The 21,676-nt window shown below is 52.7% G+C and overlaps 1 protein-coding gene and 1 long non-coding RNA gene across 2 annotated transcripts in view; one reads left to right on the top strand and one right to left on the bottom strand.

The window, feature by feature from the left end:
- Positions 1–1,478: 1,478 nt before the first annotated feature.
- Positions 1,479–21,676, bottom strand: part of FRAS1 (Fraser extracellular matrix complex subunit 1) — a 116,661-nt gene continuing 96,463 nt past the window's right edge. Inside the window, exons 43-73 of the mRNA XM_071555370.1 lie at positions 21,083–21,346; positions 20,803–20,991; positions 20,292–20,411; positions 19,675–19,854; positions 17,754–17,878; positions 17,049–17,189; positions 15,936–16,166; positions 15,715–15,828; positions 15,071–15,221; positions 14,459–14,618; positions 14,062–14,224; positions 13,682–13,928; positions 13,221–13,565; positions 12,854–13,014; positions 12,524–12,671; positions 12,231–12,436; positions 11,614–11,770; positions 10,698–10,898; positions 8,659–8,846; positions 8,227–8,502; positions 7,826–8,058; positions 7,337–7,497; positions 6,471–6,685; positions 5,342–5,492; positions 4,746–4,853; positions 4,421–4,580; positions 3,936–4,052; positions 3,532–3,698; positions 3,104–3,309; positions 2,818–2,964; positions 1,479–2,430 (exon numbers count right to left, since the gene is read on the bottom strand). Coding sequence (XP_071411471.1) covers positions 1,846–2,430; positions 2,818–2,964; positions 3,104–3,309; positions 3,532–3,698; positions 3,936–4,052; positions 4,421–4,580; positions 4,746–4,853; positions 5,342–5,492; positions 6,471–6,685; positions 7,337–7,497; positions 7,826–8,058; positions 8,227–8,502; positions 8,659–8,846; positions 10,698–10,898; positions 11,614–11,770; positions 12,231–12,436; positions 12,524–12,671; positions 12,854–13,014; positions 13,221–13,565; positions 13,682–13,928; positions 14,062–14,224; positions 14,459–14,618; positions 15,071–15,221; positions 15,715–15,828; positions 15,936–16,166; positions 17,049–17,189; positions 17,754–17,878; positions 19,675–19,854; positions 20,292–20,411; positions 20,803–20,991; positions 21,083–21,346 — 6,017 coding nt within the window. The 3' untranslated portion in view covers positions 1,479–1,845. The remainder of the gene's footprint in view (positions 2,431–2,817; positions 2,965–3,103; positions 3,310–3,531; positions 3,699–3,935; positions 4,053–4,420; positions 4,581–4,745; positions 4,854–5,341; positions 5,493–6,470; positions 6,686–7,336; positions 7,498–7,825; positions 8,059–8,226; positions 8,503–8,658; positions 8,847–10,697; positions 10,899–11,613; positions 11,771–12,230; positions 12,437–12,523; positions 12,672–12,853; positions 13,015–13,220; positions 13,566–13,681; positions 13,929–14,061; positions 14,225–14,458; positions 14,619–15,070; positions 15,222–15,714; positions 15,829–15,935; positions 16,167–17,048; positions 17,190–17,753; positions 17,879–19,674; positions 19,855–20,291; positions 20,412–20,802; positions 20,992–21,082; positions 21,347–21,676) is intronic.
- Positions 2,262–4,842, top strand: LOC139672017 (uncharacterized). Its single transcript, XR_011697843.1, has 3 exons — positions 2,262–3,127; positions 3,621–3,732; positions 4,731–4,842. It is a non-coding gene; the product is annotated as an uncharacterized lncRNA (long non-coding RNA).

The raw sequence follows: 21,676 nt of genomic DNA, 5'->3' as shown, positions 1-21,676 counted from the left end.
CCAAAAGCAACATCTTCCCTGCCACACTGAGTGCTGACCCACCCTCTTGCTCTGCTGCTCCAGCTTGCTGAGTCCACTGGACATCTTGTCCACTTGGCTCTGAGCAAACACAGCATTAATGTGCTCACCCAGATGCTCAGTGACACCTTCACCTTCTCAAGGTTCCTATGTCCCCTCAGGAAATCCAGAGTTCAACTGCAGCCCACATTAGGACACCCCAGAACAACCCCCCAAAGTCAAGGCTCGGCCATGCAGCTCCCACCATCCCCACAAACCCTGCTCTGGGGACTGCACTCACACTGCCCACGGCTGCTCCAAGGGCTCAGCCACCACCGCATCCCCCTGAGGGGACCAAACTTGTGTTAATGGGAGACTCCTCTGGCTGCTCCACCCGCTCCCCCAGCCTGCACAGCAGGGCAGAACAGCTCCGGGCCAAACACACCCACACCAGAGACATTACACTACAAACAGGCAGAGTGATGGTGAGAGAAAGTTCTCAGGGAGAAGAACAACTCCAAGAACCGAGACCCTGCTGAGCAGCGAGACCTACGTGTGAGTGAGCTGAGAATGCTCTGAGGAAGCCTCTCAACAGGCTCAAAGGAAAGGACCTTCAACAAGAGCCCATCAAAGCCACTGGAGCAGCTCGTTTTAGACGCTTCCCGGGACTTAAATCATCCTCGGCCCCGCCCCGCGCAGCCGCCCCGGGGCCCCGCTCACCTGGGCGGCCCCGCCCCGCTCACCTGGAGCAGCTCAGTGCAGTGACCAGGGCTTTTCCAAAACCTTTCTCGAGTACACCTTCTACTCTTCACTCCAAACCCCTGCAGGAGCACAATGCAAGCTAAGACATTTACTCTATACATATATATAAATATATTTTTATGTATTTATATATATTTATTTATATATCTATATAACAAAAAAAATCCGAACGAACTAAAAAGCATCAGTCACTCCCTTTCTTCTTAGCCCAGGAATTTCCCCTGCCCCACAAGTCCCCTTTTATAGGACAGGTGGACTCTCTCAGAAACCACCTGCTCCCCTCTCACCGCCCCGACTCCTGCGGGGCCTCTGGGAGGCAGGAGGCGGAGGAGAAGGCAGAGCGTGTTTGGGGACAGGGACAGCGAGGGAACCTCTCCCCGATCCCCGCGGTGGCCGCACCTCCCCGGCCCCGCCAGGGGGCGCTGTTCGGGGAGGGCACAGCGCGGTGGCGCCGCCCGGTGGGCACGGCCGGTACTGCAGCCTCCGCACCGCCCGGTGGGCACGGCCGGTACCGCCGCCCCCGCACCCCACGCGGGGCTATCGGAGCCCCCCGCCCGGTCACCCCCGAGGCCACCACACCACTCCTCGAGGTGAGGACATCGCCTCATCGCCTGCCTCTTCCCCTTCCCCGTGGTGTTCCTACCTGGCAAGCTCCTTGAAAAGGAGGAGAGCGGGAGGAGGCAGTGCAGGAAAGGACACACTGTGACACCAGGTGAGGTTTATGTTCCAGCTTTATTCTCTGTCAGACAGGCCCTGCTGTTCCCCTGGGCTGGCACCGAGCCCAGGCCAGATGGGGATGGTGTCCCCACCCTGCCTGCCCCAGGGTCCCCTCCCACGGACATGGTGGGAGGTGCTGGAGGCCCTTGGGCACCTTAAGGGCAGTGGAGAGCTGGAACTGGAGCACCATAGATGGAGAAGGCCAGTGGTGCCACGTGGCAAGGCCATGGCCCAGGGAGCAGAGGGGAGTGACAGCCCCTCCTCCTCCCCACAGTACAAAAATACCAGTGTGACTTTATTTGGCTTTTCAGTTTTGGGCTATGTTCATTGTACAGTTCATAAAAAGCTTTTCCCAAAGCCTGTGCCCTGTTACACTTCCGTGCCGTCGTGCAAATTGCTGTGGACTTTGACCTCCAAGTTCACCTGCTTCCCCTTCCTGCCCTTGCCCTGGCACACGCTGCCGCTTTCCTGCCGCGGATGAACGTTCCTCACGGTGCAGCACCGGCTGCCCGCGGCCCGTGGGACGCCCCTGGGCAGCTCCACCTTGGTGTTCAGGGGGTGCTCCTCGGGGGCAGCCCTGGCCGCCTGGCACTTCCTGCGGAGCCTCCGGCACCTCCTGGCGAGGAGGCAAAGCCCGGCCAGCACCAGCAGCAGCAGCGTGAGGGCAGCGCAGGCGCTGCCCAGGGAGGCGCCCGTCTGGGACAGGGAGGCTGCGACGGCGCCTTCCTCCCTCTCCAGGAGCAGCGACTTCATGTTGGTGCCGTTCTTGACCTGGTCGCCCTCGTTGTCGTAGACCAAGGAGTCGTCCAGCGCCGGCCTGGCGGCACCCTCGGCCACGTCTCTGCGGCCCCGCGGGCAGCGGCGAGCAAGGGAGCGCTGCACACGCGGCCCTGCCACACTCTCGGGACCGATCACGTAGATCACCTGGAGGTACCACTGGTGTCCAGCTTCCACCTTGCCAAAGGGGCAGAGGAGCACACGGGACGTGTTAACAACGGCTTTTATATCACGTGATCAAGAGCTGGTGCATTTTGTGTCCTTTTCCTGACAAAGCAGCTCAGTGGGTTTTTCCGAGCACCTGCACTAATGCTGAGCACCAGGGGAGGTGTTCAGCCTTTGCCAGCTGCAATAATTCATGTAGGGATGTGAAGAATATGGTTTTAAAGAGCTTTTTCCTGAGTGCTTTAAGGAAAAAGACTAAGTTACCATTCTGGTCATCTTAAGATTTATGTTCATTTTCTGTGTCAGAGTTGGCTTCTGAAGGCCCAGAGCCTACACTTCACAAAGCATTTGGGAGATCCTGGACAGAGAAGTTACTCTGGGGCTACCAGAAGTACATACCTTGTAGAGAGCATCCACCTTGAGAGTAAATCCATCGACTCCAGGCATGCTGCTTACCGAGTGGAACTCGGACAGTTCAGAAGCAAAGTGGGCGTCAAAAGGCACATCATGGAAATACTTATCTGTCACTTCTGGTTGGTTTCGGTCCTGCAAATCAGAGAGGTGTTCTGAAGAGGAGGGCAGGCCCTCTGCTTTCCAAGCACTACACACTCCTCATCCCTTCACACTCAGCATCTGCCTGTTGTCAGAGAACTTCCCAAAGAGGGAGCAGGAGCAGAGGACTCACCAAGAGGAGGAATCGGTGTTTCAGGTACTTGTTGGGTTGGATGCAGCCATACTGGGGCCCCTCGTTGTACACAGTGCCCGTGGGGTCGAAGTAAGGCACGTAGCCATCCTTGCCCGTGCACAGGTAGACCTTTTCCAGCTGCAGCTTGTAAGCAGCGTTGAGGTTTTGTTCTGGGTGCCAGAGCACGCGGCCGTACAGGACTTGCCCTGGGGAGGTGGGCAGAAAGATGGACAGGTGAGACAAACTGCTAGAGACAGACACACATCTTTGTGTTACAGGGCTGTAACACACTCAAAATGCCATTTATTGCTGTAAAAGAGGCTAAGCCAAGGCTGGGGTTTACACTTTTCCCCCTGAAAAATGGTAGCTGTGAAGGCAGAAACGTTGGGTAAGAGCAGAACAAGTAAGGAGAAGAAAATAAATCCTACCCTTGGAAAAAGCCCCTTTGTAATCCATTTCTGCCAGGGACATTTCAGATTTGGTGGGGTCCATCAGAAACACCTTCTCATTGTTACAGAGCTGGAACTCCGTGTTTAGGGAGTAGACAACGGGAACTGGGCGGTTTGTCTGCTGGAAGGCGATGGGGATCAAAAACCTGCAGTTGGGACAAGGAAGGGAACAAAGGACAGGTGAGGTCTGGACACACGTGCACCCCAAGCCCAGCAATGCTCCCATGCCCTGAGCACAGACACTTCTGGTTGCAGGGAGGCTCCTGAGACAAAGAGGAGGTCCCAGCCCTCCTCCTCTCCATTCCTGCTGCTGTTGTGTGACCCCAAAAACACCCCAAAGGGGCAGACACTGTCCTGCTGCCATGAAGATGAGGCCTCCTTACCGCTCTGGAGCGTGAGCCGTGCAGGGCAGGGGCTTGTCTCCAGGCTCTGCCCATGGCTGTGTGGGCTGGACAGTGCAGGGGATTAAGAAGATGGTGTACTCTCCAGAGTAGTCCTTCCTGGAAACAGACAGGAGACCCTGCAGTCACCAAACAGAGCTCAGAGCTGTTCACCCACAGCAGCACCTCTCCCTTGTCCCAGAAATGACCACCCAGCAGATGCCCAAGGGACAAATGGGACCTGGGGTGCTCAGTGTGGCCTCTGAAATACATGGTCACCTCTGGGACCTACCTACCCATGGCTACACTGCTGGAAAAATGCCTTTACAAGCAGCTGAGCTGATTTTTCCCTCAGCAGAGCATTTCCAGCTCTAAGCCCTTGACCAAGACTGGCTCCTGAGCATTCCACACTATCCCTGTGGCTGCTGGAGGGGCACCAGGGAGAACTGTGGGAAGCTGCTGGAGGGGACTGACCCCACAGCCCTCACCTGTTGTAGGAGCTGGTTGCTCTCCAGAGCTGGTAGGGCGAGTCGAAAGTCTGAGCGCTCCACAGCAGCTGCAGGTCAAACTCGATCCCTCCCAGGTGCTCAGGAGTCACTAAAGAAGACCTGACATCTGGCAGGCTGTGGTGCTCCATGACAAAAAGCCCTGGAGGGGAGGACAGGGAGGTGACAGGTAAGGCAGAGCACGGAGAGACCCCGTGCCTTGCACCTCAGCACAGAGGGGCTCCTGGTGGGAAGAGGGACTCATCAGGCTGCCTGTGTTCCCATTGACTTCACTGCTTCCTGCCTCTGCCAGGGTCACTGCTCTCACCTCTGAACTTGGCCTGTGTCTTGAACTCGATGACCAGGCGGCCGTCGTCGCGGATGTAGATCCGGATGATCTGCAGCCGGGCCGAGAGCACGCTGTCCGTCTGGATCCCTGCAGGGCACAGGCACTGGGGAGCACACACGGCACACCCCTCCCTGGGTGGGCCCTGCCAGCCCCAGGAGCACTGGGGAGAGCTCCAGAAGGTGTGGTTTGATTGGGGTCATCCTCCAGTGAGCCATAGAGACACTTCCTCCATTATCCACGTGCCTCCTAAGCCTCCCCCAAGCATAAAGCAAGTCAGTGTTCCAAGTTTCTCCCATCTGTGACAGCCGAAGGAATGTGACTGCAGCTGCCACATGGGAACCCTGAAAAGTGTCCAAGAAATCACTCCAAATATCCCACAGAACACCAAGGAAGAGAGAGCTCTTTTTCTGCAGTGCCAACTGTGCCCATGAACAGAGGGGCTGGCTAAGCTGGCACATGCCTGGACTCCGCCTGCACACTCTTCCTCACGGATCAGGGCTCTGGTGTCAGTGCAGAAACTCAGGACAAAACAAGGAGCCAACCCTCCTGCAGCCTTTGGAATGTCTCAGGCTTACCTGTCCTCCACAGAACAGTGTCATAGAAGAAGGAGAACTCCATCTCTGTGTGATGCTCCAGGGAAGCCCAGCCCCTTGGCGCCGTCACGTAGATGTAGGACACGTAGAGAGGGACATGGACCGTCAGGAAGGACTGAGCAGAGTCCCGTACCTGGCAACAGGACCCAAGAAAGGGGGTTATGCACCTTCCAAATGAAGTCAGAGGTGACTGTCTGAATGTTCTTTATTGTAGGTACTTTACACAAACCTGTGTTTAAATCAGGGTCAGGGCTCACTGGTGCCGTGGGACAAAGGAGCTGTGGGTACAATTTCACCTCTAAACCCCCCAGTTTCCAAGTTGTGAATTAAAATTCAGCAATTCTGCTTGCTCAGGCCTCCCCCAGCTCTCCATTTAGTATCTGCAGAGTGCAGCTGTACTCTGAAAGCCCCAGAGAGCTCAGGCAGACATGCCAGCCTGGCTCCACAGGCTCCACTGGGCAGTTGTTCAGGCCAAGTAGCTCCTCTGGATTTGTGCAAATAATTGGAGCTATAAAAGGAAAGTCAGCAAAGTATCCCAGGCTGGCAGGAATTAAAAGGGATTATGCTGGCCATAACATTCTGACTGGGAATTTAATGCAAGAACCTAAGTATGATGAGATACTCACTGGGGTGGGATGTACATGGCTAATCCAGCCATGAGAGGGCAGTGAGACACTGAATAGTGAAAGCTACTGATTTATAGAGCACTTCTGGCTTTTGCTCTGCCAGTCTGTTAATTAAGAAATGAGTTAAAAAATCCCACGACCCCACTATGTTGTGGATCACACACTGATCTGCCTCTGCTCTGTCCTTTGCTTATTCCTTTGGGGTGAAAACATGGTCAGAATTGTAAAAGAATAGAGCCCAGCTGAGAATGTTTTGTGTTTTCAGTGTGGCTTGATATTTAAAAAAATACTTTGCTGATGCTTTGAAGATTATGAGAATAAAATCTAAGTTAATTAAGGAAATAAATGAATTAAGTGCACAAGGTACTTTTCTTTTCCAGGTGAAAGGGGGGAAAATCCAGGATCCAGTTGCAGCACAGGGCAGCAACTACACGTAAGTGAGAAAGCTCTGGGTGATGTGGGATGGCTTTGGATGGGCCTCTCACCTGGAAGTCAGCAGTGACAGAGCCCCCACAGACATCAATCAGCTCAGTCATGTCATAGTAGGCATCAAAGGTCCAAATGCAGCTCTTGAGGTTGAGGTGCTGGTAGAGCTGGATGGTCTTGGGCTCCCTCACGGTGGGGTCCAGCTGGTAAGGGCGGTCATAGCCCGGGCCCAGCACGAGGCTGTCGGGGGTCACTCCGTCCAGGAACCCTCCCTCTGGATGGAGACACAGCAGCACACTGAGCCTCTGCATCTGAAACAGCCTGAGGTCTCCTCTGCACTCCTGAGCCATGGGAGCTCCTCTCCCTTGGCTGTGCTGGAGGTCAAACTGAATATACACAAGTCTTCACAGGGGAAAGATATTATAGGAGTGGGGTAAGAAGCCTAAAAATCCAACTTATGGACTTATTCATCCAAGGCTGAAATTAACCTTTAAGGTTGAGTTATGGAATTATTAGAATGAAGCACAACCCACTGCCCACCATGGAACAAGCATGGATTTCATTCCCTGGGGTGCCAGACACACAAACTGCCTGGTTTTTTTCAGGCAGTGAATGTATTTTGCTGCTTCTTGTTGCCTCATGTCCCATCCCCTCAGTGACCCAGACACAGCAATCCAACCCTGAAGCTCCTTCTCTAACCACATGGATATCACAAAAGAGATCTGAAAAGCAGAAAATCACAGTCTCCTCCAACAGAGGAATGTTTAAACATTCCCATGCATGGAATTGTCTCTTGTTGCTGCTGTTAGTACAACGAGATTTATTATCATTTACATCACGTCAAGAAAGCCCAGAGGAAGACAAAGTCACCTTCTCTGCATTTCCTTCCTGGCTTCCACACTCAGGAAGCAAAGTTCAAGGTTACCTGAGATGCCTCTGAGGTCTCTGACGGTGAACAGGTTGGAGCAGACGTGCTGGTGCCTGTAGATGGACTCAGAGAGGAGGAAATGCAGGTTGTGCAGTGGCAGGGTGGAGATGAGGGGCAGCATCCCATCCTGGTGGGGAATCTGCACCGAGATGTGGATCCTGCAACAAGCAGCACATGAGACAGCAGAAGACAGCAGCCCTGGCAGGGGTGGGAGCCTCATGCATCCCTCCCAGGCCCAACAGCAGCACAGCCCAGCCCAGCCCAGCCAGGTTAGCCTGAGGTTTTAGTTTCACCTGGAATTCCCCAGCTACACATCTTCTCCTTAAGCTGTCCCACCAACTCCCAGTTCCTGGGGGGAATGGAGAGTGGGAGCTCTACCCTGAGGACCCCACAGTGCATGGAGGGATGTGGTTTCACACACATGTTGTCCTCAGAACCCCAGGGGGCTGGTGAAGAGCTGCACTCGCCACTGCTCCAGGCTCATACCTGTTGGGATGCTCCTTGTGCTTGACATCCAGGTACTTGAGCGTGGCAATGAAAGACTGTGCCTGGAACCCTCTGGCTGTCCCTGCAACCACAGGAGTGTGACAAATGGCACTGTCTGTGCCTATGGTCACCACGTTGCTCCTCAGGGGAGTCCCCACATGGCCAGCCTTGTCCACAGCCTTGGCCACACAGCGCACATGGAACCGCCGGCTGAAGTAAATGCTGTCCAGCACCTGGGGGAGTGAGGAGGGAGAAATAAGTGCTGCTTTCAGCAGGCTCAGGGAAGAAGAGTGCTAAAAAATACCCCCAAAAATCCCCAAGGAAGCACTAGGCCAAGTCCCTCATCCAAGGAAAGTTTAGCCTTTGATGCCTGTGCTCCTGCAGCTCCACTGGGCTGGTACCTGGTGGTTGACGCTCGTGAAAGGGGTGTTGTCAGTGATGGTCTCGAAAGGCGACCTGGCTCCGTTCCCATCCGTGGGAGCTGCCACTTCCCAGCTGAACTGGATGGAGGACTGGTTGATCCCAGCCTCGCTGCAGCGTTCCCTCATGACAGTGTGCTTGGGGAAGTGAGGGTCACAGGGGGTGACACAGATCAGGGGGTAGCCCGGGGAAGGGGATCTCTTAGCACCGTCCCTGGTCACTTCTTCCACCCGGTCGTAGTCAGCCAGGGTGACAACCTGCAGGGATGGCAGCACTCACCTGAGGCTGAGGGAAGGGGTGGAAAAAGCCATCCTTCCCTCCTTCCCTCCCAGTCATTGCAGCTCTTCACTCTATTTCATTTCAGTCTGTACTCGAAGGGCACCAAATCACATCAGCTGCAATGAGCAACTCACCACGGGAGGTGCTGGGAGAATCAGGCTCCCTGCTGCCTCCTGATCCAAAATAGTCACTGTTGCAGTGCTGGTGTCTCCAAGAACTGCTTCCACTGGATCATCTGGGCCCAGCACCAGAGAAAAGGACTCATGCCATTCCCGGTCTTCATTGGACATGATCTCCACCTTAAACACGATGTGGGTCACACCTGGGCGAGGCAATGCCAGAAAAACAGAGAGAACTTGATTCATCATCAGAGACTTGCCCTGAAGTTCTTGTGAAAACCCTGCAAGTTGCTGCTCCAGGCTGTGACCATGGAGACATTCATGATAAAATACACATTATAAATTTTATTGCCACTCATTGCTGCTAATAATTTAGCTCTGTCTCCACAGGAGTCTGCTCTAGACATAAAACTCCAGCTATGACAACTGATCCAATCGATCCAGTGACAGATTTACTAGCAGATGTCACCTGAGGATTAATAATGGCTGTCTTGTAGCTGTCTGGACTAAAAATTTAGGATGCAAAGCACATTCCCACCCCTGCTCTCTCTCACACCCATGTGCAGAGCTGTTTGGTGAAGGCCTCTTGGTCCAGCAACACGGTCTGAGCTGTTCCACTGGATCCTGACAACTCTCTGTTGAGGCTCACATCCTCTGAGGATGACTCCACTCCTGCCTGCCAGCTGCCAGTGCTTCCTCCTCTGGTCTCATCACCCTTTGCTTAACACATCGCTTTTTTGTATAACAAAATTACAGCAGCCAGAAGAGGAGGGGGAAAAGGACACATTTAATGTGAGGAATAGGGAAAAGTCTTGCCACCCACCTGTAACACAGTAAAGAGCTGGATAGGTCATACTTCCTACAAAGACTGTGCTGAGCCCTAGAGCAAACCCCAAATCAAACCTAAGCTCCCAAATCTAAGGGTATGTTCTGCCTTCTGAAAGTCACTGGGAGCAGTTAGATCAGTGTTGTGTTGTAAACCTCATGCAACAAGTGGCTTTTTCCAAATCTCCTGAATGCTCTGATTGGGTTGGGCTGGCAAAATGCCAACTGCTTAATACAGTGTCAGTCTGAGAAAAGGGAGAAAGGAAAAAACACCTGGAAACTCAAAACAAGTTTAAACTTAAACTAATTATATATATTTCAACAGAAAAGAGAAAATTAAAAGAAAACTACAATATGACACACACTTACACCAGTTAGATATAACAACAATTTTCGACTTCCCACTGAAGACAGATCTCATCACTCTGCATCTATAAAGCACCCCAAAAGACACTTAGAATCATAGAATTGATTGGGTTGGAAAAGACCTCTGAGATCATCGAGTCCAACCCTTGGTCCAACTCCAGTCCCTTTACCAGATCATGGCACTCAGCGCCACATCCAATCTGCATTTAAAAATCTCAAGGGATGGGGAATCCACCCCCTCTCTGGGCAGCCCATTCCAATCCCTGAGCACTCTCTCTGCAAAGAATTTTTTTCTGATCTCCAACTTCAATTTCCCCTGGCAGAGCTTGAGCCCATCATGCCCCCTTGTCCTATTGCTCAGTGCCTGGGAGAAGAGACCAGCCCCCACCTGGCCAGAACTTCCCTTCAGGTAGTTACAGACAGTGAGCAACAGAAAGAATAAAACCAAATTAAAACAAAATGGGATGTAGTGGCAGCAGCAGCAAGGCCCAGCACAGCGGGACAGCAGCCGTGTGTCCTGTCTCTTCTGCAGACATGATGCTAACTGAGGAACTCTTCTTACTCTGCTGTATTTATATCTCAGTTTGATGCTAACTGAGAAATTCTTCTTACTCTGCTGTATTTATATCTCAGTTTGGCACTAAACGAGAAACTTTTCTTACTCTGCTGTATTTATATCTCAGTTTGGTGTCATCTGGTATGAAATATCTCTTTGGTTGCTCAAGTCAGGTCAAGCTTGTCCCCTCTGATCTATGTCAGATTTATCAGGGTTTACTAAACCAGGCCTGGCTAAAACCACCACACATGCAGAGAGTGCCCCTGGTCATGGCCCCACTCCAGCCCTCCCTCCCAGGCCCCCTCACCTGGGCTGAACTTGAGCACGCGGCTCTTGGGGTAGTAATCGAGCCCGGCCTGCGCGGAGCCGTCGCGGGTGCTGCAGCGCACTCGGGCCGTCCTGTTCTGGTCCCCTCTGCGCACCACCCTGATGGGCAGCACCGCAACCCCCTCGGGGCCGGGCGGCTCCCGCACCTGGTACGCGGCTTCCTCGAACTCGATGGTGGGCGCTGAAGGGAGAGCAGGGAACAACGGACCCTGAGATGAGCTCAGGTGGTTAAAACTTGGTTGTAATAATGCCAAGGTCATGGGTTCAATCCCCTGTGTGGGCCACTGACTTAAGAGTTGGACTTGATGATGCTTGTGGGTCCCTTCCAACTCAGAATAGTCTGGGATTCTGTGTGATGAAAGAGCCCCAGGTTTGCACACCTGGCTGCTTCCAGGTGGAGGACACTCAGCAGCTGAGGTGAGAGCTCAGCTCCTTTTAGACTCATCTACACTCCTTCAGAGCAACTCAGAGCAGGGGTCACAATGGGTTGGGTGTGAATTAGGGCCAAATCCAACAAGTGTACTGGGCTACAGAGGATGGCAAATGATTCTCCCGTCCCTGCCTCCCACAGATCCATGCCATGTGCTGGTGCTGCAGTCACAAACAAGGGACCTGACAACCCCTTTTCCACACAGATCTCTCCAGGCTATGATGCTGTGGAGGGAAAGCACAACAACTCCCCTTGGAACTGCAGGGGAATGGGAAACAGGACAAGTTCAAGGACTGTTACTGACCCCTCCCTTCAGCCCAGCCCAAGCACACCAGTGACCTGCACACAGAGCTGTGACTGGCACTGAAGGTGTCTCTGTGTACTAAGCTGAACCCAAAACTGCTGCTGGGACTGTGTTGACTCCCTGTGAACCACAACAACATCCTTGCTAAGCATCCTCACTTACCATCTTCATCATTGGTGACAGTTATGGTGGTCACATCTATCTTCCCAATCCTAGCTCCACTCCAATGGTTTCCAAGCGGGCTACCAAGATAGATCTGGAACTGCTCTTCTGGTTCAAAGGCAGAGTCATCACTGATAGAAACACTGCAGTTCTTCACCTAAAGCCAAGTAAAGGGGAGAAAACAGCAAATACTGATAAATCTGAGGAAGCCACGAAAGGCCAGGCTGTACTTCCTGACCCAGGGTTTCATGGCTGAGTGCTGTCCATCCTGGAAGAAACACTTTGATTTTTAGGGCTGCTGTTTCAGTGTGGACAAACCACACCAACGCATGACGAGACACAGCAGCAAAGGCCTCTCTTTCCACAAACCTTCAGCTCCCTGTTACAACAACCCCAAGTCCTCCTGACACACAGGATTTGCATTTCATGATTTAACCAGTTTAATCATGAAACACACAACCCCTTCACAGTCAGGTCATACTGCCAGGACAAGAATTTGTGACAGCTATGAAAGCAGTTTGGACAGCCTCTGCCAGCTCCTTCTGACCACACAGAGTCAAGGAGGAGATCTGAGCCCCTCTGAGCCGTGTTTTCTCATTCCCCCAGGTTCAGCTGACCTTCTCCCCTTTCAGGAAAGTGATGCGAGACTCCTCGGTGTTCCTCCTCTCCGTGAAATCCTCCATGACCTGTGCTGTCTGGCTCCGGGTGTAGCATCTGACAGAGGACTCATAGCTCAGGTCCCCGGTGCGGAATATGGGGATGTGCAGAGTCCCCTCTTTCTCCTTCGCTGTGTAGGTGTCCTTGATGAACTGCATGCTGGGCACTGCAGGGGGTCATATAAAGAGTCAAGCAGTGCTGAAGCTTCACAGAGAGCCAAGAGGCTGGGATGGAGCTGCCAGGGGTAACTCACCATCTTGAGAGATGTCATTGATGGCCACGATGGCTTGGAATGGTTTTGCCAGCTCAGCTCCGTGGGGTGAGCTGAGATAAACAACAAATGTCTCCAGCCCTTCTATCACCGGGTACTGAGCGTCGTCCAGGATTGTCAGGGAGCAGAACTGGGAGGAAGGCAGAAGTCCTGCTCTTAGAGATGCAAAGATTCCATCCTTCCCAGAATCCGCATTTGGGGGCTCTAATGTCAAGCCTTTATGCCAAGCATATCATGGCAGATATGCACAGAAACACAGGAGAAGTGTCACCAGACAGAGCAGACTCATCAGGAGTCCACGTGGCTCCTCACCTCTTCAGTCTTGCCTGGCCTGAACTCTATTTTCCTGGAGCTGGGGACATAATCAACTCCTGGGCTGGCAGACGGAGGGTCTGACGTTCGGGTGGAGCACCACACCGAGGTGGGGGTTGAGAGATCAGGGCCCTGGCGCAGGACTGGAATCTCAATGTTTCCTGCATCACCAGTGGCACACGAGAGAGAACAACATGAGAAAGCAGCCAGATACACACCACAAACCCACCCCTTTCCTTTCAGCAACCCCTTCTCCCTTCCCCACTTCTCCTGCCCCCAGCCTTCCCCACAGGGGCAGAGGGATCCCAGAGCCCCTCTGCACACCTTGGACAGTTGTGCTCCTGAGGGAGCTCCCCCTGCTCCTCACCTGCAGCCTCACTGACAGTGAAGGTGGCATTGCCCAGGAACACTGTGGAGGCATCGTTGGGCCCAGCGATGAAGACGTTGGCGGACGCGCGGCTGCCGACACGGGCGTTGTCTGAGGCGTCAGCCAGAACGATCTCGAACTCCTCCTCCTCTTCATATTCACTGTCATCGATCAGCATCACGTCACAGGTCACCAGGGTGACGCCTGGCCCGAAAACGAGCCGGTTCTCATCTGCCATCCCCCGGGACTTGAAGTCGGAGCCGGATTCCAGCATATAAAGGCTGCTCCCCGTGGCGGATTTGGGGACGGTGTAGCAGATGGCAGACACGGTGCTGCTGGTATCCCCTGGGAAGCAACAGAAAAGCCCCTTAATTCTATGGAAATAATTTCACTCTATTTGGTGGAGACCTCTGCCCTCTGCCACTGTTCCTCCTATGGGGCTCCTTCCTGGCTCAACCCACCTTTCCTTTCAACAGGAGCCGAGAGGAACCCGGCGCTCTCGCTGATGTGGAAGGTCCTTCTGTCGAACTGCAGGGTGGGCTCATCCTCAGGGTCCACAATGGTGACAGTGGCCCGGGTGACGTTCCCCAGCAGAGCATAGGCTGGCATGCTGAGCTCCACAGAAAAGCTCTCCGTGCCCTCAAAGACATCATCGTCGTTGATGGTGATGGTGCAGGCCTTGGTGTCCTCCTGCTCCTCGAACTGCACCTGGAAGGCAGGACACCAGCTGCTCTCCTTGGATTGGGTCTGGAGCTTCCTTGGTGTTTGTATCACCTTCCATCACTCCAGAGCAGAGGGTGGGTATGGTCAGGCTGTCCCTTTCCCGGCGTCCCCAGCCTACCTGCCCCGCGTACTCCACGTAGTCCTGCTGTCCCGGCTGTGCCCCGGGGCCGGCGGTGGCTGCTCCCTGCTCCGTGCGGCACAGCACAATGGCGTACTGGTTGAGGTTCCCGACCCGCCTCACGCTGACACTCACAGAGCCGGAGCTCTCCTTGACCTTGTAGCTGGAAAGGGATCAAGCAGGTACAGGTAACGGGCTGGAGAGCAAGCCCTGTGTGTTTGTTTAGGTGATACTGAGCACTCTGGACTCTGGGTGAGTGTGCTCTCCATGGAAAATCTAAGGACACTGATAGCCAGGGACTTGGGCAGAGGGCAGCTGCTCCACAGTTTAGCCTGGCAGGCCCCTCTCCTCACTGACAGAATTTCATTCCTGTGCTGTAGGGCCCAATCACCCTCACCTGGTGTGTGTAAAGCTGAGGAGGGACCACTGGACATGGAAGACGTTGCCACTGACCACGTTGGGTTTGCTGTCCTTCACTAGGAACTGAAAGCTGTCCGTGGTCTCCTGAGCCTTCTCCTCGTGCATCACATACCGAATGAGGCCTTGGTTCACATCCTCTGCCAGGAGGAGACATCCAGTGAGGCAACACAGCAATCCAAGGGCATTTCTACAAACACTGCAGGGACTGGGGGCTCCACAGTGCCACAGGAAGCAGCTACCCCCTCACTTCCCCTTCCTCATGGAGAGCCCTTCAGCCCTGTAAGAGTGATCTTCCCACACAATGCGGACTCTGCAGTGCTGGCTACACATCTCCCAGACCTTGTGGTGATCTACAACTTCTCTTTACTGCCCCAAGTCAAATCTCCAGCTCTAACAAGTCTGGAGAACCTGAGTGTGCTACAGGACACAGGCTGGCATCTATTAAGAAATTAAAAGATTTCTGCAAGGGAGAGCAAAGTCCAAGGCTTATTTCCTACACACTTTGAAGACTTGCCCTTGTCTTCTCCGCTCCCATCTTTTTTTTCCTTATCTTAACAAACTGAAGGAAAAAAGCAGCCCAGCTCCATACCCTGTGTAAAGGTGGTCACAGCTGTCCCTGGTTTCAGCTTGTTCTCCAAATGACCATTTCTGGGACCAGTTGTTATCTCGTAGATGAGCTGTTTGTCATCTGTGTCAGGATCTGTCGTCAGTAATTCCTTCTTAGTGATGAGGTTGGTTGCCTGGATTAAAGCCAAACCAACAGAGTAAAACCCTGGAGCTCCAGCAGTGCAAGTCTGATTGACTATTCACACAAAAAGCCCAACCATCCCTCTGTCAAACAGAGATAGCCACTTTTTAGTACAATTTCTTTCTACAGTGTGTTCCAATCCTTTTTTCCTGGGAAGAACTGAAGTGTTTCTTTGCAGTTAATGCTGAGTCCTCAAAAACAAGCCGAGAGAGGGGGTTTTGTTTGGACTTTGGTGGAACAAAGGCATGTCACAGCAAGAAATCCTACACCCTATCCTTGGAAAGCCATGTATCCCTGCCATGGCTGCTGCAGAACATCATCAAGACTTCTCCATTATCAGCCAAGTTGAAAATATACCCTGGGGCAGAGGGATTTGCTCTATCACAGAAATAAAAATGCTGAAGGAACAGGATGTTTTTCCCCGAAGCTCCTTCTCCTGGAAGAGCCTGAGAAACAACCCCAGCAGAGGCCAGGCAGGTGGTTACCTGTCCATCCATGTGCTCCAGCCACTGCAAACCCAGGTTGGTGACCACCCTGGGTGTCCCATCATCCACGGGGAGAATGTCCACTCGGAAGGGCTGCGGTGCTGCTGTCACCACCTGGCACAAGTTCAGGGAGACAGATGTGACTTTGGGAGTCTCAGCCTCACCCACCACTGGCTGGGCTGAGTTCAAGGTGTCCCTCACAGCCCTTCTCCTGCCCTCACCTGCTTCCCACCATCCTGCACGAGGAAGAAGGGGTTGGTGCCGTCGGACACGGTGAAGGTGAAGCGGTCGCTGAGGGAGCTGCTGCCGTCGTGGCTGTAGCTGACGCGGCTCTGGTAGATGTCCCCCATGGTGAAGGTGGTGGCGCGGTGCTGGCGCTGCCCGTTGCCGCTGCTGCGCTCCAGCAGGCCGTGCCGCGGCGGCTGCACCACCGTGAACGTCACCGACTCCACCTGCGCCGAGGACACGGATGGCAAAGCTCTGGACACGGCCTCAGGAATGGGACAGGAGTGTCCCTCCAGCCCTGAGAGGGACCCTCTGCCCACACAGCTCCTCCAGCACGGGGTTCCCAACCAGAACTAATGCAGCCCCCCCCACAGAACTGGTTGCCCCCACCCCTCTGCTAAGGTGGCTTGTTGGGGTGACAGTGTGTGTGTGGATTTCCTAATGTCTGAGGTAACTGATGAATGCACCCTTGAGGAGCAGAGAGCCACCTGTAGAACGTGTGACACCTTGTAACCAGTAGGATCTTTCCATGTATGCTTAGTGAACTACCAACCAATAGTGTGCTAGCATGTTACAAACAAGAGGAGAGAAAAGTAAGGCTGTAAATGAAAATAAAGTTCTTTGTCTTTGGGGTAAGTCCTCTGATCAGACTGCAACCTGAGTTTGTCTCTGCCTCCTCTGACCTCCACAAATCCACCTTACCCTGACAGTGGCTCATTACAAAACATCCTCCCAAACTGCAGGTTTGGCTGGTCTGAGGCAGCTCCCAGCCCCGTGACAGCTCTGTGAGCACAAGAGCAGCCCCCTCATCCTGCAGCCATTCCAGGCAATGTGTCCCCTGCCACTTCCCACCACAGCAAAAACCCTTGGGGCAGGATTTGGGCTCAGGGACAGGCAGCCAGGCACTCTCTTGCTGCAGGGAAGTGGCAGTGAGTTAGAGCCAATCCTCCAGCCAGACCCAGGAGGTGGCAATGTCATTTCCATCCATGCTAGGCAGAAACTCAGTGTAAAGGCCAGGCCTAAGTCTTTAAGAAGAAGCCCATTTTCCTGAGAGCCCAGATGTGCAGCAGAAGAGGGGAGGGAGGAGGCACAAGGGAGTGCTGCCTTACCTCTGTGTCAGCATCTGTTGCTTTAAGCTCAAACTCGGTGATGGTTTTCCTCACTCCCTCCTGAACGGTCATTCCGAGGCTTTGCACTATGGGTAAGGAGTCATCCACGGGGTTTATGGTGATGTCAAACGTCTGGCTCACCTGGAACAGGAGGAAAAGCCTGTGATGGACTCAGCCTTCCATGAGTGCAACTCCACTGCAAGACCACAGTGACCCTCAGTTTGGGTCACTTCATTTCAGCCTTGTCTGGTGACCAAATCTGAGCTTCTAAGCCCAGATCATGTGACCATGACCTTTTCTATCCCTCCCCACGAATTAGTTCTCCCTCTTTCTGTGGTATTTATAGGCATCCACTTTCCCTCCCTCTCTCATTCCACTTTGCCCCTCTCTCTCTGTGTGCAGCTATGATTTTCCTCTTTCAGAAGGCAGGCAGGAGACATTTCCCAAGGGTCTGACTGTCGTCACTGCACCGTCAGTGCACTGGATCAAAGCTGAGCTCCAGAAGCACTTGGCAAGCAAGGGAAAACCAGACACTCAGATCCTGGTAAACCACTCTCATAAGGCCACAGCACAGGATCCTGTTCCCCACACAGGGCTCGTTCCTCTCCCTGTGGGATGGAGGAATGCTCACAGCAGGAGAAGCAGCAGCAGCCACCTCTGCCCACAACAAGTTCTGACTTGGGCAAAAGCCACGCTGGGACTCACCTCGTTCACCCCATCAGACACAGAAAAGGTGAAGGCATCCATGTGCTTTTCCATGTCACTGGTGTGGACATACTGGATGCTGCGAGAGGCCAAGTCTGCCTGGCTGAAGGAGTCAATTCTCATCCCTAGAAAAAGAACAATAGGGGAAAATAAAGAAAGAACAAGGCAGGGAAAAACTACAGGAAGCTGGATGTATCTGTCCCATGAACCTCAGCTGGCACAGAGCTTCCTAGAAACTCCTTCTGCAAAATTAAGTCCAGGCTTCTTCCCAAACTCAGTCTTACAAAGGCACCTCACGCTGTCAGGACACCCTGGTGGGGATGGGCCTCTGGGGGCTGAGGGGGAGAAAAATGATTCATGAAACACTTGGTTTGTCACTGCTGGGCAGGACTAACCCAACCATGGCATCACTGGGTATGAGCTAAAGGGCTCCTGGCCTCATAGCAGTTTCCCAAAATGCCTTCCAAGTCTGCTCTCTCTGCCCTTCCTTGTACCCCTGCATTTAGAACAGACCAAGTCCCACTGCCAGCAGTGATTTATAGTGACAACTTTCCAGGTCATTGGGTGTGACACAGCCACAGAAAGGGAGCTGACAAGCATTCTAAAAAGCACTCCAGCTTTTTAACTCTCACTGCTGTGTTTGACAGTTTTACTGCTGTGAACAACAAACATCCTGACAAAAAGTTTGCCACCAATATATCACCCAAAATGGCTACTGACAAGTATTGGCCACACAACAAAAGACACCAGATCTGGTATAAATAACTGAGCCAAAAGGGAATGACCAGCCAAGATTTCCCCAGAGCTCATTAGCTTGAAAGGTTTGGGTCCTCTTTTGAACACTCCAGTACTCCCTCCTTAGGTGTAGGTCATTTAAATCACAAGAATAATTTCTTTCCAGTCTGTGACTCTTAGTCCACCATAGACAGGAAAAAGCACAGAAATCAGAACCATCACATTTTAAACAACAGAAGGAATTAAATCCTTAACCCAGGTCTCCGAAGTACAAGATTCACTGTTTAGTTTGCAATTCAGACAAAAAATATTGCAAGTTTTTAATTTACTCTCAGCAGGGGGTTTGCTTTTTATAACTTTCATTCATTATTCCTGCCCTTTCAACATGAGAGGATGAGGCAAATCACACACTAAATCTTAGCTGCACAGGGACTGTCTGCATCTTGAAAATACACACAGCAGATACTTCCACTTTAATCTCATGTTAATGAGAAATCTAATGGTAAGAAGAAATATAATCTTAGATGAGTATAATTAAATCAGAAGAGCATACGATATGACAGCAGAGATTTAGATTAATTCATCAGAGAGGGGCAGCACACTCACACTGTCAGCAGGCAGCTCTAAAATTCAGATCACATTTGCAGGAGTTGCACAGGATTGACCAACCCCCCCTCCCTGAAGGACCAGAATTCATTATCCAGCATATCCATCACACCCTGATGTAGATTCCTTTTAAACTAACTCAGTGGATAGTTCCCTTCCTCTCTCTAAGGCACAGCTAAGGAAAGAGGCTGGATTTTAGGGATCAAGGGACACACTGGGCACGAGGGGGACAGAAAGCAAGTTGTCTGTTCCCCAAGGTGGGCTCTGTTTCCATGGACATCGAGGGATGGATTCTTTGGGGCACTGTGCTATTCACAGCAAAGGCTGAAGGTCTTGCAGAAGCAGCAAAAAGGGCATAAATTGGCACAGAGGCTGAATATCTCCCCACCTGTGATTCTCAGGCTGCCTTGCTCCACTCACTTTATTCTCCAGCTCTCTGGGCTAATGACCATTTGATTCCCAACAGGGAACAGAATTCTGTGCTGCAGCCTCCAAGCACATTGTTGCTGCAGCGAATCTTTAGGGGTCAGAAGCCTTGCTGCTCCAAGGACCCAATGGAGGGACACACTCCCCTGCTCACCTGGGGAGGCCACGTGCTCCAGGTGCCCCAGCTGTGGCTGCTGGGTGACCCTGTACTGGAGCTGGGCAGGCTCACTGTCCGGGTCGGTGGCCGAGAGCTGCAGGGTTGTGATTGTCTTCGCCGAGTTCTCATCCAACACCAGCCCTTTGTTGGTGATGATGGAGGGGGGAAATCTGTCCTCTGGAAGGGTTAAGTACAAAGCTGAGTTAGGAGACAGTCACCCTCCCTCCCTTGGTGTTATTCACATCAGGTGCTTGTGCTCACACAAAAGACAACATATACACACACAAACGTTTTGGTAATTCTGAAACAGGAACTTTGGGGTTTGGCATTGAGGGGATGGAAACATTAGAATGTCTTAAAAGATAATTTAAACTGTATGATGGTATTAAGGGGATTTTTTTCTACCTTTTCAGTGAATTTGTCAGAAGATAAAGAACTAATTCTTACACCCACAAACTCTCCCCACACCCCTCATTTCAAAGGCCTTTGAACTGACAGCTCATCAAAACCACACCTCAAGAACTAGATCTTCACTAGCAGTACATGTGGGATGGGAACCTGTGAAGGCCTGGGCTCTGCAGCAAAGCAAACACAACTCCAGCACTCTCTTTTACCTAACACACGGATATGGAAAACCTGGTCCATCAGTTTGTTGCCATCTGCATCGATCACATCAAAGGTGAAGGGGAAATTTCCACCGGGATCCCCTTTCCTGTGGCTGTAAAACACTCGCCCTGGAGAGAGGGACAGGAGAAAAGAGGTGTTTTATTAGAGGCTGCATCACTTCATTCATAGTTTGGAAGCAAGCACCACCAGCTGAGGGGCTTGGGGCTTGACAGAGCCCCTGGATCTGGGGTTCACTGCTTTATTTATTCTTTTTGTCCTGCTGAGAGAGACTTTTTAACATTTGCTTAATGATTGTTTTCTTTGCTCTGATATAACAATCTTACTGTACTTCTTTCCCTTGTCTGTTTCAGGTCATCCTCCCCCTCTCACAAGGATCAGAGAATCATGGCCTATCTCCAGTTGGAAGGGACCCATAAAGGTCCAACTCCCTGCTCCTTGCAGGGCTGCCTAAACCAGCCACATATATTTGCACTGACTATCTAAAATCCAGCCTCTCACCTTTGTTTATATCAGCCTGGGTGAAACTTTTGATGGGTCCTTTGGCAGAGAGCTGGACTGGGCTCTCAGTTTTGGCCAGCTGCAGATGGCCCCTGCTGGGATCCCTCCTCAGCACAAACCTGAGCGTGGAGTCCCCGGAATAACCTGCTGCTGCTTTCAAGTGCTGAGCTGTGAGTGGGGCTGCAGAGCCTGGACCAGGGAAAGAAGTTCACAATCAGCTTCAGCAGTAACTGGTTCAGACTGGCCCACCCAGCAGCACCAAGCAATGCCATTCCCATACCAGCTGGGAGCTGCAGGTCCCTGTTGACAGCCAGTGTGGGAGGCTGCTGCTTGGGCAGCTCCATGGAGAACTGCAGCCTCCCTGCCTGGGTGTAGAGCCCATCTGTGACGGAGAAGCCGAACTCATCGGAGTGTGCTGCTGCCCCGCTCCGAGTGTACACGATCAGCTCCTCCAGAATGTCCTGGTAGGTGAAGGAGGAGCCCCTGGACAGCACCTGGCCACGCTCTGGGGGCTCTGCTGCGCTCTGCCTCCTGCGGAGCTGACCTGGCAAACAACAGAGGGATCACAGGGATGGCAATGACACAGCCTGCTGGGGACATGGGCCCTGCTCTGGCACCCTGCCTGGCTCTGGCACCTGACAGGAGATGCCATCAGACAACAGGAAAAGGGGAACACAACAGGGGACTCCCCAGGGGAACGTGTGCAGCACCCCTTTCTCCACTCCCACAAAGAGCAAGGGACAACTCTCAAAGAATAGGGCTGTTCTGAAGCACAGTCCTGTGGCTGCTGGTCCAAATGTGTTTTATCCAACATGCCAGGCTCCTCTCCCACGCTGGGGGCTGCTACACACACACAGGTATGAAGACACACAGA

This window comes from Pithys albifrons, chromosome 5 (genome assembly GCF_047495875.1).
Source record: "Pithys albifrons albifrons isolate INPA30051 chromosome 5, PitAlb_v1, whole genome shotgun sequence".
NCBI classification, from domain to species: Eukaryota; Metazoa; Chordata; class Aves; order Passeriformes; family Thamnophilidae; genus Pithys; species Pithys albifrons.
The sequence above is the reverse complement of the archived record's forward strand: the minus strand, read 5'-3'. Positions and strand labels throughout refer to the sequence as shown.